The sequence below is a fragment of the Dinoponera quadriceps genome, unplaced genomic scaffold (genome assembly GCF_001313825.1).
Source record: "Dinoponera quadriceps isolate SergipeBrazil2010 unplaced genomic scaffold, ASM131382v1 scaffold2420, whole genome shotgun sequence".
NCBI lineage: Eukaryota > Metazoa > Arthropoda > Insecta > Hymenoptera > Formicidae > Dinoponera > Dinoponera quadriceps.
The window spans coordinates 469944-490785 of NW_014556754.1; the positions used below are offsets into that span (position 1 = coordinate 469944).

General features: G+C 44.0%; 3 protein-coding genes across 3 annotated transcripts in view; 2 read left to right on the forward strand and 1 right to left on the reverse strand.

The window, feature by feature from the left end:
- Window positions 1-3583: 3583 nt before the first annotated feature.
- On the forward strand, window positions 3584-8817 carry LOC106748116 (aconitate hydratase, mitochondrial-like). Its single transcript, XM_014626346.1, has 9 exons — window positions 3584-3929; window positions 4691-4845; window positions 5116-5282; window positions 5370-6122; window positions 6203-6405; window positions 6640-6928; window positions 7047-7320; window positions 7455-7803; window positions 7950-8817. Exons 1-9 carry the CDS (start codon window positions 3897-3899, stop codon window positions 8088-8090), a joined length of 2364 nt encoding a protein of 787 aa, XP_014481832.1. The 5' UTR covers window positions 3584-3896; the 3' UTR covers window positions 8091-8817.
- A 542-nt stretch (window positions 8818-9359) lies between these two features.
- Window positions 9360-13032, forward strand: LOC106748075 (B9 domain-containing protein 1). The gene is made up of 5 exons (XM_014626275.1): window positions 9360-9552; window positions 10013-10124; window positions 10383-10491; window positions 12018-12136; window positions 12665-13032. Exons 1-5 carry the CDS (start codon window positions 9427-9429, stop codon window positions 12769-12771), a joined length of 573 nt encoding a protein of 190 aa, XP_014481761.1. The 5' UTR covers window positions 9360-9426; the 3' UTR covers window positions 12772-13032.
- A 1362-nt stretch (window positions 13033-14394) lies between these two features.
- LOC106748129 (trehalase-like) overlaps window positions 14395-20842 on the reverse strand; it is a 20138-nt gene continuing 13690 nt past the window's right edge. The window contains exons 8-9 of the mRNA XM_014626371.1: window positions 20422-20621; window positions 14395-15999 (exon numbers count right to left, since the gene is read on the reverse strand). Coding sequence (XP_014481857.1) covers window positions 15835-15999; window positions 20422-20621 — 365 coding nt within the window. The 3' untranslated portion in view covers window positions 14395-15834. The remainder of the gene's footprint in view (window positions 16000-20421; window positions 20622-20842) is intronic.

A 20842-nucleotide genomic window follows, 5' to 3' on the forward strand; every position in this document is an offset into this window, starting at 1 on the left:
ACTGTCATGTTACGTAGATTTTGTCGAAAGGATATTCCCTCCCGTTGATTTCATAAAGCATAAAGCATGAAGAGCGGTATCGCCAAAATTGTTCGCAGAGAACGCATCAAACACGGTCAAACGGTAGTCCGTATTTTGGCGAAATGTAGGAAAAGATGTTTTAAAGATACTTTATTATTTAACAACACGTTACGAAAGATGAAGGATTGAAAGTACAATTTTCTACATCGAACATTCTCGCGTCTTCTTTTGACGAGGAAGTCGAGGCGAAGAAGAGAGACGAATTGGAGTCGAGGAAACATAGATGCTGCTGTGGAAATACGATCCGTTAATTTAGCAATTTAAGAATCAGCAGCCCTAGAGACTCCGGAATGAGAACGTTTGCGCGTCTCTAAAAGGCGGGGGTGTAACACTTGATATAGCCTCGAGGAAATTAGAGCGAACCATTACTTTCGCCATCATCGCCCGCGGCACGTCGGTCGATCGAGTTGGTTGGGTCATTCAAGTCTACGCAGTAGTGTTATTATAAAAAATGAACCAATATTATATAAATATAAAGCGCGTCAACTGAATAAAAAGTAATTACGATACAACCGTCCTATTTCTTTCGTCTCGTATTCCAATAATAGTTTGCGAAATGTACATTTATTCGGGCCGTTTAATCGCCACAATTTAAATCCCATGTCTTTTGTAACACTTTGAATTTCTAATTCACTGCAGAGTCGTGCCATTAAGGATCGCTTTTGTACAGCTGTCAACGGAATATGCAATTTCACGATTTAGCTCGGCCGGGAAGACTCTAGGTTGCGATCGAGGGTAAGAGATGGCAGCGAATGATGTAAATTCGTGACGCAATGCGCCCTGGCGCCAGATTTTGCCGTACATGCCCTCGTTTCGCTAACCTGGTCGATCGCTCTTTAGGCCGAGTTTGTCAAATCGGCAAGGTCATCCTCTTCGCCGTCGTAGACGACCTTCGAAATATAACTCAAATGTGCAATAAATCCATACGTGCGTGAGTATACAAATATACAGATATTAAGTGCCATGTGTGTTAAAAGTTAAATAAATAGAAGAAATAAGATCGCATCGATATATTTCGAGGCCTTCGGGGCAGAAACGAAAACAAGTGACAAGTAAAAGTGGTAATAAGTGGTTGAAATAAGTGAAATTAATAATTAAATGATGAAAGAAATTATTTACGCTTCTCTCTAACACAATCAACAATTTTCTCGTGAGAAAATTGACTCCAAACTGGTCAAAGAACCTGTAAGTGAAAGGTTTGGTGATAGTTCTAGAACATTTTACACGGGGTGTCTCGAACTACTGCACTTTCTTTCTTTAAAGGATTCTTCAAACAATTTGAAATTTATTTATCTCTCTCTCTCTCTCCCTCTCTTCCCCTCTCTCTCTTTTTCTCCCTTCTTAATAAAATTGTTGAAAAGCCGACAGTTTTTGAACAACAAAATGAGAAATTCTCGGTGTTTTAAACGAAATTCATTTCATGAGAAATGTTACGTGCAAGACATTTATTATTCAGATATCAATAATCGTTAAGAGAAATAGTAGCTCGGGTATTGCGAAGAGAGCCCTAAATGAAGGGAGTGCGTGAAAATTAGGACACTCTATATATATCGCGCGGATTTCTCGGCTGGAATTTCTTTCTCCCGCGAAAGTAGACACTTCCTACCGCTCTTTTTTATTCGTTTAATTTTAGGGAAGGGTTAATGTCCGCGCAGTCCCCAGATGGTCTCCGAATTTTTTTCAACCGCGACACAATGCCGACGTAATATATGGTTTCACCGTTATCCACGCCGTCTAATCTGACAGGATACGATCGCTCCAAGATTTCAATTAGGATCCCGCTCTCCGGAGTTTCTCTTTTGCAATGGCGATCATTGTCAGCTCGTGTCGTTACGTGTGTCATAAACTACTTTATACATAATCCGGTGAAAAATGTCGCCGACCTTCCCGTACGATCTGCCTTGCGAGGGCGTCCTGCATCAGATCGCGACGACACTTTTAACAAAGGATGACAGTAAATCCGTTTAGGGTATCCGTCCCGATACGTAGTTAATCGACAAACGGATCGTTAGTAAACGCGCAAAGAGATTGGCGAGAATGTATGTGTCGAAACTTGCCCTGGTCCACCTACAACGGATTAATCGTGTCAAGGACCCATTGCGCCTATAATGCCTTTTTTAACCTCAAGTAATATCTTTTTAACCCCGCAGAGCAGAGCAATTTTCAGTTCGGCGCCTCGATCGAAGATCAAAGTGACGAAAATCGATCGCTGCCCACCATCGATTGCCGGACACTAATACAATTAATTGCTCAAGGATGTAATACTTTCCGTATGTGGCGTTCAATTCGCGAACTAGGAACGTTCTAGGAACAATTATCCTGGAAGATAATCCACAATGAATTAAAGTACAATATTAATGGTTCGACTGGAATAGGTATTAATGGTCGTAAATAATTTTCAATCTCCGATCGAGAGCGCGATTAATTATAAATTTGTATTCGTGATTCACTATTCAGTTATCTTAATCAATATTTCACGAATCCGCGTTTGAAAGATCTGTCATTATTTTCTAATGAAGATATATCATTAACATAATGAGTTAAACACAAAAACTCAACGTTCAATTTTCGTAGATTCAGGTTCAGACTCAGATTCAACGATTCTTCAAAGCGGACTTGTTCCAACTGTAGAATACAATGATATAACATTAAAAAATACATGAAAATTAAAAAAGCGTTATATATAAGTGAATAATAAAATTTTATTCGATGTTGAGATACATGATGTAATATTCCTACTTGTTAGCTACTACATTTAATCAGATTGATAACACTGGCGCTACAATTCAGTTATCTTATATAACAACGATAGATATATGGATAAGATTGTGACCTAATATGAGATAATATATATGGTCGTTTTATACAGGAGATATTCTCGGCGTTTCTGTTTCCTATCGATTGCTGGTAACCCGACACCAATATCAACGTGATCATTCACCACGACGAGAGAGTGCTCTCAGAAGCAACATTAATTTCCTTCTCCTCAGGATAGCCAATATCTTCGAGACTCTGCTCCGTGTAAATTCTCTAGGCAAATAATATCTTTAAGTATCGGGTCTAACAATAACATGAAATTATACGGGAAGTTGGGTAATATGAAGAAACCCATATAATTCAAATGGTAAAAATTCAAACGATAATACAGTTCTCTTTTTACTTTGTCCTCAACTTATACAAATTATAATAGCTCCTAACAAAACAGAAACGGTTGATAGATCGAACTTTATCGTAGATAAATATTCGACTTCGGCCCTGATGTATATCTTGCAGTGGCAAATATTGCTGATCGCTAAAAATGCAAGGGATTTATTTTTAATTGCTGCAGCTCGAAATCTCCGATTTCGTGCCTTTCATTTTTCGGCACCCTGCGTGATGACGTCACTTCGAACGCTCGACGAGCCAGCCCTGCATCTGTTCGATTTATCACGTGTGAAATAATCATAGTTAATTATAGCGAGTTTCTGATTGATATCGCAAGTATATTTATAACAGAGGACCTCGCACGGATCATTCGTTTGTTCCTCACGGTACGTCGACGTTTCACCGGTGAAACTTTGGACAAAGAGTTCACCGGCCTTGACCATTGCGATACGCACGCAATTCTTCGTGTTGTTCGATACGAAACTGGTTCGTGCGCAAGCGCAGCAATCAAGCAACGACGACACGAAGAAGGAACAGAGTGTCCTTAGTTCCCGTGTAGTGGCCGGTTCGAGAAGAACTGCCACGAAGGGAAAATTTGTCTTGCCTTCCAATAAGCGCCTGCGCCCTTCACGAGAGAACCTTCGAGCGACCGCATCGGAAATTCACCCACCATGTCATATTGCACGCGGGTTCTTCGCGCACAGGTAAAGAAAAGGGAAACTGATACGGTGTGCACCGCATATGAGACGCAAGTGTGCTCCGAATTTTCCTCGTCCCATCGACCTCCCACTTCACCGTGCAGAGGTCAATACCGACTGACCTCTGATGAACTGAGACAGCCTCCGTGTGTTGCAACGGCTCGTAATTGTACTGTGGATGTTGAAAATTTGCCGAAGCGCCCAGGACGGAGGCATTTCTTGCGAGATCTTACGTTTGAGCTCGTGGCTTTTCGGAGCGAGGGGGATCAGTCATCGAGGGATGCGGAGCATACCTGTGTCGATGTTCGATATTGTTGCAAATGAGCATGACGAGACCCGCGGATAAAACGCGATGACGATTTGAACGGGCTCCGAGGTGAAGAGCATCGCGAGATAAAAATGAGAGAAACGTTACGTAATCGTGAGCTAAATTACGCGTGTATCGGTCATTTTTCAAGGTCGTTGGATCGCTAGAGCGCAGGTGCGGGGGAAAAACGAAGAATTTAAATTTAAATTGTGGCGTGGCTGCGATAAAGGTATCCAGATAAAGACCGCACGTCTGGTTGATAACACTTGATAATGCCGTTTAATGATAAGGATGGATGATGACACCCAACGTGACGTTTCGTGTCATCTTAAATACGTTTTATTTTAAATAACATTGTCCTACATATGACAGATCGACTGGCTGTATATCGACGATATATTGATTTCTGAACAACAGATACTACTTTAAACTGTGCTTGAAAGGAATATTTGATTTGCAGAAACTGTCCGCTTTTGCGGCGGATATTCAGCAAAGATGCTTCAGCGTAAGCCCGTTGAGCTTCGCTGCTGCGAAAGTTGCGATGTCCAAATTCGACTCAACCAGCTATCTTCCCTACGACAAGCTGCAAGAAAACCTTAAGGTAGTTAGGAAAAGGTGAGGCTACCTTAATTACTCTATTGAAACTTTTCTTTCTAGACGCTTGTGCGTTCAAACGTATTCGGTAACTGGCAGCATCGATACTAATATCTAAATACAAGCGTAAAAACCTGAAATATTCTTGGGTTGTTCTTATGCATCTACCAGATATCGCGTCATTTGTGAGGAAAGTGAAACCGGAAAAGAAACTTATGCGTTTCAACGTGAAATAAATACACCGGTCAAATAGGCCAATGACGGGTCTAATCGATGGCGACGCTTTTTCAGGTTGAACCGGCCACTGACTCTATCCGAGAAAGTGCTCTATTCCCATCTCGATGATCCCAGCAAGCAAGATATCGTCCGTGGTACCAGCTACCTCCGGTTGCGACCTGACCGAGTCGCCATGCAGGACGCAACCGCACAAATGGCCATGTTGCAGTTCATCAGCTCCGGTAGAGTCGCCACTTTCAATCCACAGTCATAGAAAAATCCTCATTTTCGCGGCATTAAATAACAAATGATTCCTCTCGCTTTGCCAGGCTTGCCGAAGGTCGCGGTGCCCTCCACCATACACTGCGATCACTTGATCGAGGCTCAGATCGGCGGTGACCAGGATTTGAAGCGTGCCAAAGATATCAACAAAGAGGTGTACAACTTCCTGAAGACCGCGGGCGCCAAATACGGCGTGGGCTTTTGGAACCCGGGCTCTGGTATCATCCATCAGATCATCCTTGAGAACTACGCCTTCCCGGGCCTGCTGATGATCGGTACCGACTCGCACACCCCGAACGGAGGCGGCTTAGGTTGCCTGTGCATCGGCGTTGGCGGTGCTGACGCCGTCGACGTAATGGCGAACATCCCGTGGGAGCTGAAGTGCCCGAAAGTAATCGGCGTGAAGCTCACCGGGGAGCTCAAGGGCTGGACCAGCCCCAAGGACATCATCTTGAAGGTGGCCGGAATTCTCACCGTCAAGGGTGGCACCGGCGCCATCGTCGAGTACTTCGGCCCGGGTGTCGACAGCATCAGCTGCACCGGAATGGCGACTATTTGCAACATGGGCGCTGAGATCGGCGCCACCACCTCGATCTTCCCGTACAACTACAGAATGCAGGATTACCTGAAGGCGACCAGCCGCGGGAGTATCGCCGAGGCCGCCGATCAGAACAAGAGCCTGTTGACGGCCGACGCCAACGCCAAGTACGACCAGATCATCGAGTTGGACCTGTCGACTTTGGAGCCGCACGTGAACGGACCCTTCACCCCGGACTTGGCCCATCCGATCTCGAAACTTGGTAACTGGAGCACTCGAACTGAGAGAAAACCTTCGCCTGTTTCGCCTGAGCCTCTCTATGAAGGTGTATATTTTCGTTAGGTGACAATGCCAAGAAGAACGGCTGGCCGAATGAGATCAAGGTCGGCTTGATCGGTTCCTGCACCAACAGCTCCTACGAGGACATGGGCCGGTGCGCGAACATCGCTAAGCAAGCTCTGAAGCACGGCCTGAAAGCGACGTCTGCGTTCAACGTCACTCCCGGATCCGAGCAGATTCGCGCGACAATCGAACGCGACGGAATTGCAAGTTCTCCATTCTTGTTATTCGCAAGGATGCGCTTTCAGTTCGCAAGCTCAATGCTATTTTGCTGCATATTGCGAGATAATTATATTCTTGTTTAATATGTATATATATATTTTTCGGGGGCATCAGGTTTGTGTTCATTGCAGATATCGTAACGAAGAAGCTATATCGGAGAATTCTTGTAGTTTACGACTTTCCTCCACTGATTAAGCGGACGTTTCGAATTGTTTCAGGCCCAAACGCTCCGTGAATTCGGAGGTACTGTGCTGGCCAATGCCTGCGGACCCTGCATCGGTCAGTGGGATCGCCAGGACATCAAGAAGGGGGACAAGAACACGATCGTCACGTCGTACAATCGAAACTTCACAGGACGAAATGACGCTAATCCGGCGACGCACGCGTTCGTCACCAGCCCCGAGCTCGTCACTGCTCTGTCCATTGCCGGCCGGCTCGACTTCAACCCGGTGACCGACAAGCTAAAGGGCAAGGACGGGAAGGAATTCCTCCTAGAAAACCCGTACGGTTAGTCAATAGTAATTTGGATATCGCGATGATTACTCGTGCGGTTGGCATTAAATGCGTGCGCAATACTCGCACATGTAGCGTACGTTATTAAACGAGTATATTCACGTGTATAAAGGTGACGAACTACCCAACCGTGGCTTCGATCCCGGTATGGACACTTACGACGCGCCACCGGCGGACGGTACCAAAGTGAGGGTTGACGTGGACTCGAAGAGCCAAAGATTACAGCTGCTGGAACCCTTCGATAAGTGGAACGGCAAGGACTTAGAGGATCTCACGGTCCTGATTAAGGTCAAAGGCAAGTGCACCACGGATCACATCTCTGCGGCCGGTCCGTGGCTCAAGTATCGCGGACACCTCGATAACATTTCCAACAACATGTTTATCGGGTAAGAAAGATTCAGTCTAAATTTAGCCGAGTGAAATCGCAGTCATCGGCACGATGATAACGAGAGATTAAGCTGAGGAAAAAGTCTAGATACAGCCCTCACGAGATGCGCTGTACGATCGCATGGTTTTCCAGCGCTGTCAATTCCGAGAACGGCGAGATGAACAAGGTCAAGAATCAGTTGTCGAACGATTGGGGCGCCGTTCCCGACGTCGCTCGCGATTACAAGAAGAACGGCGTCAAGTGGGTGGCGGTGGGTGACGAGAACTACGGCGAGGGTTCCTCCAGGGAGCACGCTGCTTTGGAACCCCGTCATCTGGGCGGCCGCGCCATTATCGTCAAGAGTTTCGCTCGGATTCACGAGACCAACTTGAAGAAACAGGGCCTGTTACCCTTGACCTTCTCGAACCCTGGGGACTACGATAAAATCCAGCCTACCGACAAAATCAGCCTTCTGGGACTGAAGGACCTAGCACCTGGCAAGGTTTGTAAAATCTATTTGCAAGACTCCAAGAACGAGGGAATCGGAGAATTGAACAATTCAACCTTATACTAGGCCGTGGTTTTTCCTCAACATTCAGTTCTTAGTTTCCGCCTCGTACATTTCTTCACCCGATATGATTCTTGCAGTCCGTGCAAGCGCAAATCAAGCACAAGGACGGCAAGGTCGAGAACATCAGTCTGAACCACACGATGAACGAACAACAGATCGACTGGTTCAAAGCTGGTTCCGCGCTGAATCGCATGAAGGAAATTACCACCGGACGATAAGCCGACACAGCTGAAGCTACTCATATTTGTGAGAATTAGACAATAGTCGTAACGCGTAACGCATTCGTGGAAATGGAAAAAGCATGTGCCACGGAATGGGGCGAATTTGATTAGAGTGTCTGAAGTCGTCATCGCGTTTCGGGTAAACGAATGATACCACGACGGCCTGGCCGTCGTAACCCGCCTAGACACATTTAAAAAATGTATATCACGAAGGTATCTGATAGACGCCTTTATGAGCCTTTCGGATACGGTTGTTTGGCGGGGGATCTTGACTTTTATCTTGGACCAGAGCCTTGCCGCTATTTGACAATACTATTCTCTTTTATGGTGCAGAAAGGGTGACTCTCGAGTTCAGAAACTCTGATAGACACAATCTCATTCTATGGTATGCCAGCGTAGTTCATAGATCGATCGTATCGGCACCTCGAACGATCCGATGCGTTCATGTACAGCTCAACGTGTTTATTATATGTACATATTTGTCACTAGCATGTTCTAACCGCCGTAGTTTCTCAGTTATCGACTGATTTTAGAACAATGTACTTTCTCGTCTTTCAGACGAGGACAAATAAACTATTAGGCAGCGAACAATACATTCTTAATTGCGTATAAGTTTATCCTTATTAATTAAAGTGTCCTTATAGAAAGGCGCAATGTCGCTTGAGGATGATGCAATACAATGTAAAATTTAACATAGCGAAATAAAGAATTGATTTCAGACGGAGGTACCGTAGATATATATAGGAAGAAGTCAAAGATAAGCTCTCGGGTCGTAATGGGCAAGCTAATTGAAAGTATGTATATATATATATATTAGAGATATGATATATTTTTAGAATTACCTGTACATAATGTGTAAATTTGGAGATCGTAAGAGCCACTAATAAATTTCTACTTATATCGGCCTGTTCTCGGCAGAATCTTCCCCAGAACGCTGAGTAAATTATATTTTAATAATAACAATAATATAAGTAAATGTCAAAGATTACTCGTTTATTGTATTGGATACATGTATGACGTCTGCATGACTTATACAAGAATTAGAAAAAGCAAAGGATGCTCACTCAGTGCGCGAAGTGTTAATTTTCCAGGTATCTCCAAAGTGAAAATTTATTACCGAGAAATCAGTGGAAAAAAATATTAAGAAAATCAGAGCACTTACGACACTGTACAACGCAACGCTCCAATGCACACGCGTCGTTGCCACGGCAACACCATGTGGTTTGATTCGGTACACAAAGAGCGAAAGAACGGTTCTTTTCGGAATTCCTCGGTTTACCTTAGTTTCGCTTGTCAAAGGTCTGAATAAGCAACGTTGTTTCTATTGGCGAACATGTCGGTGGAAGGTGAATTTTTCCTATCCGTTACCGGCTCCATCGAGCACGCTGAGTTCTACGACGTCAACAATGCGTACTGCAAGTACGGCTTCCACTTCGGACCGGAATGGAGCGTAATCGCGGTAAGATCATAACAATAAGAGACAGTCGAAAGAAGCAATAAAATTGCATTAAGTTTGTCACAAAAAAATCTTAGCGGTTTGAGGATCGTTCTTTGTGGTATTAAATTGCGACGTCAGAAACGACGAAAGCTCACGATATTTTCAAGAAATCAGGACACACGATTCTTTTGTTACACGCTTTCCCATTCAAATATCACAATAAGAGACGCAAATGAATAATTCGCACTGAAAGCACTCAAGCGGGAATCTTTTAGAAGGTTCGTTTCAATGTACCATTCCCAAGACGCAAATACACCAGTTTCTTGAGACTTTCAGTTTCGATTAAATGAGATAATGTAAATGACGCGGAATTAAACTTCGGATATGTCAGTCATGTCAGCCAATCATCGAAATGTTTTGTTATTCGTTGAAGGTGTTATTTCGTATGTCTTATGAGAATGGTGGAATTTTCCCCTCGTAGGGAATCGAGGAGGGTCTGACACAGATGTGCAAATGCAGTGACGATCCGAGGAATCTCGCCGTTTGGAATTTTCCCCTGGATATTACATTCAGGAGCACAAATCCACACGGATGTGAGTGTACACAGGCGGGGAGAGACGAATGATGAAAAACATGAAAACCCCCGACCATTTTTACCGTATTTTCACGTCTTATATATGCAAAGCGGTTTTAGAGTTACATGCACAAGTTTAATTAACTAACAGAATTCACGGATAACAAAAAGTTCTGAATAAATAGAAATTTGCAAATTAATCGTTCTCGAGATATTCAGCTTTTTACTTAATATGCTAAGTTTTTGAGTAGAGAATGTAATGTAAGCTTCACTTTAGGGCCGCAGCTTATCATGTCGATTTACGGATTGGATTTTTTCGGCCATGACGTCATCAGGGGATACGGAGTGTGTCATTTGCCGTTCGAAACGGGACATCATGAAAAGAGGTATTATTCGTACGATAAGGTAAATAGTGAAAGTGTGTGGAGCAAATGAATATAACTACCATTTAATTCGAGATATTCAATTGTACAGAATAATTAAAACCGTAATAGACGAAAAATCCATATCAGTCTTGCATACACACACACACACACAAACGGATTGCCAATGGCAATTTCGATCTCAGTGTCAATTCAGAAAATATTTAATATTTATTTTGCGTTCTCTGTAAGTGAGAATCGTGTCGCAGCTGAGAAAAGGTCGGGCGTGTATGTTACATTATTCATTGATTTATAGAATATTTCTATTTCTCGTTGTGCTGACCTTTCGTTAAACTCCTTCGAGTCTGATCATCGATCAGTATGCGAAAATAAATTCCAAATTCCCGGTGGCCTAGAAACGTCACATTTCCCTTGTAGATGCTTATAAATGTTATTATTACTCAAATGACCGCCATTATTAACTGTAATAGCGAAAGAACTTATATTCTTCTTTAAAGTTAGTCTCAAACGATATGTAATTTCCTTTTACATCCAATTACGCTTCCACCACATACTTTAACCATTATATTTTGCAAAATTTCAAATTCTAGTACGGTTGATATAAATGTTTAATCGTCCACGTTGCATGCATCGCAGATATCGCGTACATTGGAGAAAAATATTTTCCACGTTATTCGATGTGTGACATTATTCACTAGTTTGCGTCGTGCGCCTCGGCTTTTCGCAGATCCGATTAGGATTTCTGGGGAAACGATCTTTCCGATCCACGCGACGTATTCGAATAAGAAATGTATGGTATTGCGAAAAAAAATAGTGAGAGGAAAGAACATGTTACCTTAAGCGGAATGGTTGGATTTTAAGGTTCATTTAAAAAAAATATATATAAGTATATATCAATTTACATTATGTGTATTTAATAGAAATATTAAAAATCACCGTTTAATCTTCTGGCGAGCAGAGAAAAATAAGGTGCGCACAAAAATACATAATATTGAAATTGAATTGAATTTTGGGGAAATCCTACAATTATAAGATATTTTCCCTCCGTGTATGACGTACGTGGCAGGAATTTTCCTCGATATTCCTTCTTCGCCGGCATATCTTTTTCATCGATTAGTGGGCAGCCGGTAATTAGAAATCATACTTTATTATTTTTATTAATTTTCCAAATTAATAAGCATGTAATAAGCATTTAGAAGGCATAACTTCTCGAAATCCGCTTTAAACCGAAGCTCACCCAGTCCGGAAATCTCGTAATAATGTTCTTGAAAATATTCGTGCCAGTGCCCGGCATGAACTCGAAGAAGTAATTCCTTTGACGCATCCAAAATGAACCACCAAACCTTTACCTTTTACCTTTACCCTTGATGATTGCCTTAAGGGCTAACTTGCCGATATTTGATATTAGATTATAACTACACCCCCTCATCTGTATCAATTCGTATGTATCCAATTCCTTTTGAGATAGCGCATCAAGCTTTGATCGCATCGCTCCGGATACGCTTCACTAAAGTCGTTTGAAATCTCAGGGTGTCAGTCTACGTACCGGAGTCGTCATCTACGCTGCAGCATCTCGTGGCATGGTTAACCGGCAGGAGGCCAGAATTAATTGATCCCGCCATATTGGCATCCGGGAGCGGCAGAGAACGTAAGGAAATCCAGTGAGACATTTCTCGTTAATGTTACGGTGTTACATTAATTGCATCCAACCGACCGGGACGGTAATAAAGTATAATCATCAGTGACGGCGTATTCGCGCAAGTCGATCAAGTGAGATCACGCTACTATACCTCACGATTGAACAATCTCTGGACACGTCAGAAGTGGGAAAGTAGAGAAAGTGTCGAGTTCGTTAATTTTTCGCAAATTTTTCCAGGAGGAATATCAATCAACTCTCCGAATTGCTTTTTGCATAATCTTTGTGTCGGTAATATTTTTTTGTTTTACGCATTGATAACAGAAAGTTTGTAACCATAGGCACGTCGAGGTTTTCGAAATACCTCGATATTTCTACACTCATAAACGTCGAATGTTTGGAAAAGTTTATTGACGGTTTTGATATTAAAATTCGCGAAATTCTCTCGGTATTCTCCTCTCTCCGTCGATTTTCCACCGCGTGTCGGAAGATTTTCGCCGCTGCCTCTGTCTTCAAGTTGTATGTTTCGCGATATTACAGTCACACGCATGAGAGTCGAGGGAATCGTCACCGTAACGTTCAACGTCGTTTTGAAGGACTTGTTCAAGCTGGGCTACGACAATGGCGAGAAACGAAAGACGCGATAACGCAACCGTAAATCCTCCCAGCCCTCGGGGGAGCGAGCATTATCTTTGCCGGGGGATTATCCAAACGAAAGATTACAATATGCATTTTGTAAGTGACGCTTTTATAAATAATCAAGACGCGTTTCCCCGGCCGGATCCGCCTTTTCCATTACGCTTGATGTCAACCTCATTAGAGCAAAAATACGGAAGTATATTAAGAACATATTTCCATGCTAATGGCCGTCCTATGTAAAAAAAAAAAAAAAAAAAAAAAAAAAAAAAGGAAAAAGGGANAAGGGAAGGAAAGCAGGACGAGGAAGCAGGCTAATCCTTCGCGAGAGACTTATTAAATTTTTACGCGGCTTTAATCCGCCAGATGATTCCGGATGCTTCACTTCGTCGGCTGCGACGTGACTGCGATAAGTGCAGTGGGATAGATAACAGTGTCGACCGAGCTTTCAAAAGGGGTGAGAGAGGGGGAGAAAGGGGGATTAAAAATGTCGTTCGCGCGCGGGGAGCTGTCCACAGCAGCCTTCGATTTTCCGCGTGATTACGGCTGACCGAAGCAGCCGTTTTACATATCGCTGAATATTTCACGTCGGAGATTTTCATCGAACGAGTCTCGGAGAGTGCGTTGCACTTGCCGCCGGGAAAGACGGGCGCGCAAAAGTTGCACGCGGCTCTCCGGTTATCGCGCGGCCGCCCGATTGATTATGCGTCGACGCGTAAAAACGCACGCGCGCGCGCGCGCGTCACAACGGTAAGTAAGCAAATGTAACGCGATTGTGATAAATATACTCGCGAATGCGCGAGCTGTGCTGGCTCTTGACACGTGAAATGAAAGCTGAAATGGAAATTTCAGCACGAACCGTGCGATGGATTTCACGCGTTAAATGTACAAATCAATAAAATAAACATGCTGCCGGGGAGGGGGGAGGTTCGCCGGTCGAGACGGGGGAGGATAAACCGGGGCGACATTTTGCGCGAAGGATTTAACGCGTTGGTGGAAAAATTGAAAGAATTTCTTTTCTGCTTCGGACGCGCGCGTTAATATTGAAACGGCGAATTAGAGGATGACACAGTGGTCGCTGGCTGCGACGATACGTCGGGAGCTGCGCTCATGGACTTACCCCCTTGCGCTTCGAGGCGCAATAACACGCATTCGCAATGGCCGAGAGCGACGGGAAGGATTCAATAACGTCCCGGCGGTAAAATCGAGACGCGGCTTTTAATCTAAGCATACCGCGCGCCACTTACGATTATATCCACCGGCCGGATGTCAGCCGGAGTGCCTGAAGATGACGTCGTCGCACGTTTTACGAGCGACGGGGCGCGTTAAAGGTAGCCGGAATGAGAGCGGCCGCAAACTATATGAGCCATGTCGTAAACGTATAAGTCGCGAAATGAGAGAGTAACGGTCCCGTCCGATGACAGGACGCTACTCTGTTATTCCCGGCTCTTCTCACGCGAGAATAAGAGCGATTTTTTGCTCGGCCGCCGCGTGAAAATAAGTGATTATTTTCGTCCGGGGTATATACGGCTCTTCTTTCGGCTTCCCGGTCAAATGGAAGCGTGAAGCGTTCTCCCCCGCAAGCCCATCCGCGAACACGCCGGGGGAGAAGAGGATAAGAGGAAACATCCGGGGCGGAATTATCGCACGCTTGTATCGTGCACATTTATTCTGACGATTAGCCGCATTAGCCAAATTAGTGGGAGGAAAGCAAACGACCACGACAAATAGATCGATTGTTTAACCACGGCGAGCGAATTGTTATATTCATACGTGAAACCTGCACAACGATCAGCAACCCCGTCCGGAATTTAACGGATATAATGGCGCACGATATTGCGTATCAGAGATATAAGCGTCACGGAAGAGTAATAACTTAAAAAATATCGAGTTTCATAGCCGTTAGAGGTTTTTCTGGCGAATTTTACACGCATAAATGGAACGTCCATATATCGCGTGACAGTGCCAGCTGTTCCTGGGGAGGAAGGCTTTTTCAGATACACAGCACGGTGCGCGTTAAACAAAATAGATCGAAATAGTTACAACCCCCGTAACGCAACGGTAACGTCACGGAGGACACCCTCAACTCGTGTTAATTCAATATCTGTACAAGTGGTTACGATGACGCACCGGTGAACAGTCGACATGCATCAGTCGCTTCGGTAACTCGATATATCCTATCTTCTGACAGTGATGGGATAAAAATTCATTGTTTTGCATTGTTGCTTTTTTTTCGCTTTTTTCTCACTCTGCAACCTCGCGTCGAAGACGCGTTAAGGCACGCATTGCGATAATTTTACAGAGAGGAAGGTTCCTTTGAATTTAATACACGTGTGTTTGGATTGGTTTAATATAAAATATATGATTATATAATATAATAATAAATAATATAATAATATATTTAATATAATAATATGCTGTTTAATATGAACAACACGCTTTAATCAGGCATCGTTTCGCTCGAACGAAAACGTTTCGTTAGAGTAAACCGTATTGTTTGATAGAAAAAGCGATATTATTTAGAGGAAGTAATATTTAGTTTTCAACAGGAACAAAATTGATTTCATTAGATATCATTCTACTGAAACGAAAAAGTCCTTTAACATTTTTCCACATAGCGTCACTTCTTTCGAATAGTTTATTATTTGTGGCAACCATTGTAACGTTTGAATTGCAAATATAAAGAAATATGTTACAAAGATATTTATTGTTTGGGAAAGCAAACAATTCTGTTTGTCGAATCGGCGTCCGTTTATTTACTCCATTTCGGGGCGAATTTGTTTCGATTAAGAAAAAAATTGTATTAAAACCAAAGAGATCTTTTTCTCTGTGCGTACGAATTTCGGCGTAACTCAGTTTGGCATTACAATCGGCGAGATCGTCTACTTTTCTTTCCTATCTTTCTGTCTTCCCTTCACTGATCTCTTTCCTTTTCTTAGGCTGCCCCGGAATTGCGACTAGATTCGTTGTAAAGTTGCTCCGTTATCTGTGCAAACGCTCTCAGTAATCTGCGTTGTTCACACGTTCACGCTCGTTCGAGCGCGACCAATTGATTACTTATTCGGCCACCTGCATTATCTGCTAACACTGTTACCGTAGTCGAACTCGACGTCGTCCGAGGACGTGGCGTTCGGATAGAGACGGAGGAACTCGAAGACAACCCCGTTCGTCCAGCCGAAGCCCTCCTGAACGTTGTACTCGCCGCCGCCGCCGCTGCTGCCGGGAACCTCCGCGTTGTACTGAATACATAAAAGTGGAAGGAAAAGAAAGTAATTAGCACGGATAATCAGAAGGGACAAACCGTCGCGCGAAAGTAATCAAGAACGCGGCGCTTTGCAACGCGGTCTCCTTCCGCGACGGCGAGTTAATTCCTACGCGGAATGCTTATCCTGCGAGGAAATCCAATTTCGTCCGATCGCGGCAACTTGGATGAATTTTCGTCAGTCTGTCAGTTAGTTAGTTACAGCACGCGCGACGTCGTTTCAGCGACGGCTCGTCGCCGCGTTATTTTCTCATAGCCGAATATACGAAATATCTTCCGAGTCAGGTGCGAGAGATTAGAAGTCACACGAGTTAATTGTCATTAAACTTGTGTCTCGCTTAATAAAGGAGCATTTTCCTCTTCATAATGTAGGTTCCTAGTGTCGTGTTAGTTGGCTGGCTACGAAATAGCTCACGGCTAACGCATGCGACACTTGCCGAGTCGAAACATTAGTCTTACTTTTATCAGTGTACAAAGCTCCTCTATTGTACTCCTTTAATGCTGTAAATGGGGAAGTGATTGGCATTTTCTAGACTTGAAGTTTTAATATAAAATTAAAATTCAGATTCTCTGGAGGTCTCAATATCCATCCGCAGCGTTAAAGGGACATTTATGGTGCTCCTTTGATGTATATTGGGAACTTATTTCCGTCCTTTCCCCTTAAAGACTTAATGTAGGATACGAAACTTCGACTCGGATTACAGACACTTGTGAGAAATAAGACGTGGCGAAATTCGTCTCCCGTCTTTATTTTTTATCGTTCCGTCGATTTTGGAGTTGTCGATCGCAATTTCTCCCAGTCATAAGAAATATTGTTTCAGCTAATTCTTCCTGCGTTTAGCCAACATTGTTTAGAATGATGCATTCTTTTATCCAAAGTGACCGTTCGGGATAAATTGACTCGGACAAAGCGGCTGTGATGTGGTTCACGCGTGCGCAAACGGAAACTTACGCATGGATTGTCGGAATCTTGTTACAGTTAAGTTATCTGATTAGATTAAGAAGTTCGATATGAAAGTTTTAGGTGGACTTTAGTCGTTTGCTTCGGTTGCCACGGCTCGAAGGCACGAACGAAGAACAAGTAGAGGTAAAACTCCAGCTTGGCTTGATGCGACATCACTAACCTTAACAAAATATTAACGAAACGTTGAAAAACAGGAACTACATGTCTCGTTTCCTTCGTACGAAAGGCACGTGATAACTGATTCTGTATATGGAATCACTTGTGTACAATTTTGCTTAGAGCTAAATAACCTTCTTGTAATAAATATAAAGGGGACTAATATTTTTTGCTAAAAGCAATGCTTAAAGGATGCAGTTATATTAAAATATATATGATATTATGAAATACTTCGTGCGTCTATTTTTCATAAAAATCAACCCCTGCTCGGTCTTCCGTCTATTTCGCTCTCAAAGCGCACAAAGGCATAGAAGAGTGCGCGCGTGTTTTATCATGGAAGAGAATATCAAAATTCATAAGAATTAATTGTGACAGATCCGGAGTTCTAATGAGGCATCCCGATTGACCACAGCGGAACGCGAGTGGAAAAGTAGTATCGACATATTTATATTCATTACTGTCACGCCGGCGATAAATCATCGCGCCAACGGCGCGTGATCGACGTTATTACGTGTAATAATTTTCGGCCCGAAAGCGATATGTCATAAATCAGAAGAGGTAAGGGGGAGGGGGGGGAGGGCGGCTTCGTTATTTCCCCACCTTCCTCCCGAACTTCTATAACTCCCCGGATGTGGGACACCGAACGGCACAATAAACGATAGTACGTGTCACAATTCCTTCCCTTTGTCTGCGACAGTACGACTTTCAAATGGTTTCTGCGCTTATCGCACACTTTACAGAGGACCGGAAAACATTGCCGCGCCAGATCCATGGCACAGATTATATTGCCTGTATCGCGAAGGGCATTCCTGCGTAGTCGTAACGCCGATTCGTTGTTTCGGCGATTGAACGATCGAGCACGAGTTGAGGTGAAGGAATTTTCGGGCGTTTAAGCGTTTTCACAAATTTCCTCCGAGGCTTCTATGATTAACAAGAAAAAGCAAACAAACAAAAAGCGCACGTTGGGGCTGTCTCGTCCTCAAGATGTAGAGATACGCGGCCGAGCTTCTGCCGCTCCTCGCTAATTAAAAAATAAAAAAACTAAAAAACTACGTTACTTTCTGCTCTGCTACACACAATCTATATTCGCATTCTCACGACATACCGCGCACTCATTCATAATAAAACAGCTATTCCTACGGGAGACCGGAAATTAACTGAAATAAATTGTTCTTATTTACTCAAACGAAGAAGCACGATTTCCTGAAATACAGCACTTAACGTTCTGGACGGAGGAATCGCGACCGTATTGGATTATGACGTCAGAAGCGAGAAAGCGGGTGTATAATTCTTCCTCTCTAACCCCTCCGAATAAACCGGCGTTCCTTCACGTGCGCGCGGTTTTTCTCCCTTTCCGGTTCTCTTTCATTAGTAAGTGGAAGTGCGATGTAATCTAAATGTTCCCGACGAAAATAGGCCCCGCGAGCTCTCATTAAATATTACAATTATTCATCAGGCCACGAGAACCGGAGGCGCGCGACTCACGTTACGCGTCGTCGCGAAGTCGCCCCATCGCTGCGTGCCGTCAATCGGACTCAGAGAAATGTCTCGAGAACTAAACGAAACAAATGACAAACCCCCGGCGATTCCTCCGACGGAGCGGAAAGGAGAATACGATAAGTATTGAATTTTTTAACGAAGTGATATCCTCACACCCGGATTCCAATATATATCCGCAAGTAACAAGTCGATCTATAAACACGGAGGACACAATTCCAATTTGCCGGGGCGTAAGATTTCCTGACGCGAGGAAAAAAACATACCTCCGACTCGGGCGCCCCTTCTCATTTTCAGGGGGAGGCGGGCGAAAGGAACCTTCATTGAATCGATCGAGCATTCGTTTGTTCAGCAAGATGGACCGGCTATTTCCTGCGAGAGCTCGTTAGCAACATTCCGGCTATATCAGCGCGAGCATGATTCATGCGGACTCTCAAAGCGTGCCGTGAATTTCATTCGCCCCCCATCTTTCTCACGGGATTGATAAAAAGTCTGCATGCATGAGGTATTGCGCTTTTCCTTTTCCTCTTTCCCCGTTCACACACACACATACACACAGGTGCCTCGTGGAAATACACTCGTGCGCGAAAACGCGTCTTCAGCCTCTTCGAAAGCGCGAAGGGCGCGCGAAACAAAACAAGACGGATTAACGGGAGTCCCACGCTGGATGTATTTCTCGGAGGCCCACCCCCTCGTGTCTCCCTGCCTGCGTTCTGACAGGATTCAGAAAGGCACGCAGAGGGAGGAAAGGTTCGAGGGATTTTACCCTCGTGCGCGCATTAAGCGCGTCCAAGCGGCCATCTCTTCCCTCGTATCACTGGAAATCCGAGAGCCTCCTCTGACATACATATCTCATCGAGTTTCCGTGTCAAGAGAGAATGCGAGAAGACATTGCGAGCGTCGCGAATGCGAGGATGTTTACTCCTGGTGGTAGTATCGATACTCTTCTCCGCGATACTGACTACTTCTGGCATCGGGAACTTCAGTTCCGATGTCAACCGCGAACGTCGATACTCGCTAATGAATAAATGAATAAGGAAAAGCCGCGAGAAAGAAAATGTTAAATTAGTATTCAAAGCTTCCTTCCTTCCCTCAATTTAGCTCTGGTTACCTTCGAACGTGTCTAAAGCCATTTTACGACAGTTCGTTAATTATAATAGTTAATTAACTGCAGAGAGAAAAATTAGTATCAATTCGAGACTCCGATTTTCTCACGTAGAAATCTATAATTTTACATGAAGCTAAAAACTTCTTCTCGCACACACGGAAGAAAATTAGTCTTATAAAAATCAAGGATGGATATTCTCATATATAAGCAAAAATATTGTAATTTTCTTAGAATATTTTAGTCTTCGTTTGATTGAATTTGTATGGATGCAACTTGAGGAAAATATGAAATTCACTCGCAACATTCGAACAATACCGACTGAGTCACTTTCTTCCGGTTTAGTCGACGAAGAAATATCAGTCCTTCAATAAATCACGGAGAAGAGCCCGCGATGTCCGCATACTTAGAGCAATTCTTCATAATAACACTTCGGTTGTGCGCCGGATATTATTATTATTATATAAAACTTTCCTTTAACTGGTTCTCCAATTGTATCGAACGGTATTATTTACTACCAGAGGCAGAACTGGCAGTTACAGCAGCAGTGTGTGTGTGTGTGTAAGGCAGCTGTCGCCATTTCGCACGAAACGACTCCTCTTAAGTTTTTCATTACTCCGGACAATGGAGCGGTTCGCGGTTGAATAAGGTCAGTTTGAGCGCAAGAACGGACTCACCTTCTCGAACATCTTGCCGTACTCGTCGTAACCGATGTAATTCGATCTGAGCCATCTAGTGGCGAGATCGAAGGCGTAGTCGATCGCTTCTTTCTCCGATGTTTGATGGAGACCTTTAATCAGGAAGGACTGCAATGGCGGCCACGCGTTCGGATAGTCCCACTGCTCGCCGGTCTGGTTCATAGAGGTCGGTGTACCACCTACAGCGAAACAAGCGAATCGTTTCTAACACCGTTGTTCCTCACGGGGATCACCTTCCCCCGAACATTCGCAAGCCGGCCGGATTAGAAGCGCGACGGACGAAGAACCACCCGGCGCGTGGAAACACCCCGCCGATATCTCGCGCCCCGTGGCAATCGTGTCCATCGGCTTTAAATTTAATTTCCGCCGATCAAGAGACGCGCTTCTTTCCCCCCCCCCC